Source organism: Ursus maritimus, unplaced genomic scaffold (genome assembly GCF_017311325.1).
Source record: "Ursus maritimus isolate PB19 unplaced genomic scaffold, ASM1731132v1 scaffold_4, whole genome shotgun sequence".
Lineage (NCBI taxonomy): Eukaryota > Metazoa > Chordata > Mammalia > Carnivora > Ursidae > Ursus > Ursus maritimus.
The window spans coordinates 32,878,112-32,881,216 of record NW_024426552.1 but is presented as its reverse complement, the minus strand read 5'-3'; the positions used below and the strand labels follow the sequence as shown (position 1 = coordinate 32,881,216).

At 35.8% G+C, this 3,105-nt stretch overlaps 1 protein-coding gene across 1 annotated transcript in view; it reads left to right on the top strand.

Annotated features, from left to right (window-relative positions):
- Positions 1-3,105, top strand: part of GBE1 (1,4-alpha-glucan branching enzyme 1) — a 260,274-nt gene that overhangs the window by 187,945 nt on the left and 69,224 nt on the right. The window contains exon 11 of the mRNA XM_040621100.1: positions 855-965. Within this exon, the coding sequence (XP_040477034.1) occupies positions 855-965 (111 nt within the window). The remainder of the gene's footprint in view (positions 1-854; positions 966-3,105) is intronic.

Sequence of the window (3,105 nt, the reverse complement as noted above, 5' to 3'; positions counted from 1 at the left end):
GTGTATTGAGTAGAAAAAAGAGGCTATTTTTAGGAATAACTTTCAAGAGCACCAGCTTTATAGGATAGGCAGAGGAAGAGACTGCAGGATGCCTAGAGTGGTAGGAAAACAAAACAAAACAAAATAAGAGTTTCACACTGGTAGACTGAGAAGGAAAGTGTTCCATGGGAAGAGATAGAGTCAGCACTCTCAATATGTACAGTGAATACTTGCCTGAGAAAGAGAAATTATTGCCTAAGAGACCGTCATCTGCAATCTTAGCAAGGTCATTTGCATCGAAATGGAGCAGAAGCTAGATTGAAGACTGAGTGATAACTGAAGTGGAGAAAAAAATGTTGGTCTGTTAAGATGGTAATTATTTCATGATAATTAGCCTTTAAACTTTGAAATAATAGGGTTTTTTTTAGTTATCATTTTTTAAAAGAATGGAACAAAACATTATTCCTGCTAAAATTTTCTTTATTCAAACCTAAAAATGTAACAAGTATATCTCTCTCTTGTGAAAGTGACAGAAAGATATGAGCACAATAACACTTCACTGTGGTCTTAATCAAGAGGTAGCAGTTGTTACAGGGGGAAAAAAGGTTGAAAAAAATCCCAAAGTGCAGTGATCAAACCATCTGCACAAAAGCAAACACACACACACACACCCACACACCACATCACTGCCATTTGGTCAGTCTGTATTAAAGCTGTGATTTTACTAAAAGTTTAACCAAAGATGTTTTTGCTACATGGGTGCACTCGTATCTATATGTCAAATAATTTGGATTAATATGATGGATGCCCTCAGAGAGTGACTTAAGGTAAGAACAATAATGGTTTATTCACATTATTTTCTTTCTTGCATTTAGCTACTTAAAGAGTTTAAAGATGAAGATTGGAATATGGGCAATATTGTGTACACACTGACAAACAGACGCTACCTTGAAAAGTGCATTGCTTACGCAGAGAGCCATGATCAGGTAAATGAATATATGTATAAATTGTATAAGTTAAATGTGTCTCTCTGTGTTTATTAACGGATCTAATACAAACTTATCTAAATGTAAATTTCTATAGTTTAATGCAGTTAATTTATAGCTATCTGTGCGTGAAAACTGCTCATACTTGGAAAACATTTTAAAATTATTTTGCAGATCTATAAATTCCAACTTCAAAATACAGCACTATTTTTACTCTGCCAAACTGTAATTAAAAAATTGTAAATGACAGTTGCAAGTGTTCTCTTACATGTTTTCCTTTGTTGTAACAAGAGGAATATTGGTGCTGATCCAGGTTAATTTTAATTTCCATTTTAGATTTCCTCCTAGAGGTTTTCTTTTTATGCCTTTTGACAAGCTTTCATCATTTTTTTCCTGCAATCACTGAAATCTCTTGCTAAGGAATCACTTTGACCCCTGTTTGTCCAGCTTTGGCCCATCCTTTCTAACGCAACCTGAGGTATTTTCCAAAGAGCAAAGCAAATGTCCTCCACCCATTTTGATTAAGTCTTCTCATTCAAGGCCTAAGCCAAAGTTTCCACCTTCATTCTCTGCTTAACTCTCCAAGCATTTTATTCTTCAGTACAGTAAAATTCCCACCCATTCCTGAAAAGGTCAACCTTTTTCCGATCTTGTGCTTTCCCCCACACACCAGCAAATGTCTAGTGCACCTGAGAAGCTTCTATGAAGTCTTACCACCCTGCCTCAGGTGTCATATTCTCCCTCAAGACCTCGTCTAGTTGTATAGGGAAAAATAGTTGCCTCATCCTCCATGTTTCATCACATTTTAGGCAGAACATTTGTTTCCATTACCTTTAGATTGCCAGCCTTACCACTGTGACTGCCCCTAATAGTTGTTCACTAAACATAAGTAAAAGGGGGAAACAAAGGCCATTTAGTTATTTAAAGCCATAGTAATTCTCATAAGCATAAGCAACATAAAATGTTGTACTCTTTGTACATTAAAAAGGAGACAGTAAAAATATTTGAAATTATTTGCATGAGGTACCTGGGTGACTCAGTCAGGTAAGCGTCTGACTCTTGGTTTCAGCTCAGGTCATGATTTCAGGGTCCTGAGATCAAGGCTCTGTGCTCAGCATGGAGTCAGCTTGAGATTCTCTCTCTCCCTCTCCCTCCCCCACCCCTGGCTCACATTCTCTCTCTCTCTGAAGTGAATAAATAAATAAAATCTTTAAAAAAGAAAAAATTATTTCCAGTATATGTATTAAGAAAATTGAAGCTCAAACAATGAGCCTGTTATTCTTACAGAAATTGACCATTTAAGGTAAACAGGTAGATTTTCAGGTGTCTTCGCTAATTAGTAAGAAAGTGTAAGTAGACCAGAGGTCAGCTACTAAGGCCCATGGGTCAAGTTCTGCCTGCTGCCTATTTTTGTGAAGGTAATTGGAACACAGCCATATTCATTCACTTATGTCTTTTCTGTGGCTGCTTTTGAACCTTAATGGCAGATGTAAGTAGCAGAGACTGAGAAAGTGGCCCACAATGCCTAAAATATATACTAGGTTAGCCTTTACAGAAAGTTTTCTGACTCATGATGTAAACCCATGTTAAATTTTGAATCTTCCAAGTCAGGGTAAGGCTCTTTTTCCAACTTAAATTGGCCACGGAACAGATCAAATAAATACCTACAAAAAATGCGAACCAAAATCTAAAAAAATTAAAAATGGATAATATTAATTTAAGCATGGAGGAACTCTCACCAAATACATAACAATATGAAAACTGAAATACATGTATAAATTCTTTATATTGCAAATTCTTAGCAATTATAACATATTTCAAGCTCCCTAGATATGTTTATTTTATATAAATGAATAAAAGAATAAACGAGTGGATTCAACAAATTGAAGATGAAACAGATTATTTTCATAGTTTTCTTCCCAAAATATACAGAAAATTATAGACTTACCAAGAATTATTTCATACTTTAAAGATTCAGGTAATTCTGCCTTTTATTACAAAATGTCAGAATGTACAAAAAGATGCAAGTTTCCTAGTTCTTTTTAAAAGCAAAAATAGGGCGCATGGGTGGCTCAGTCGGTTAAGCATCTGCCTTTGGCTCAGGTCATGATCACAGGGTCCTGGGATGGAGCACCCCCCC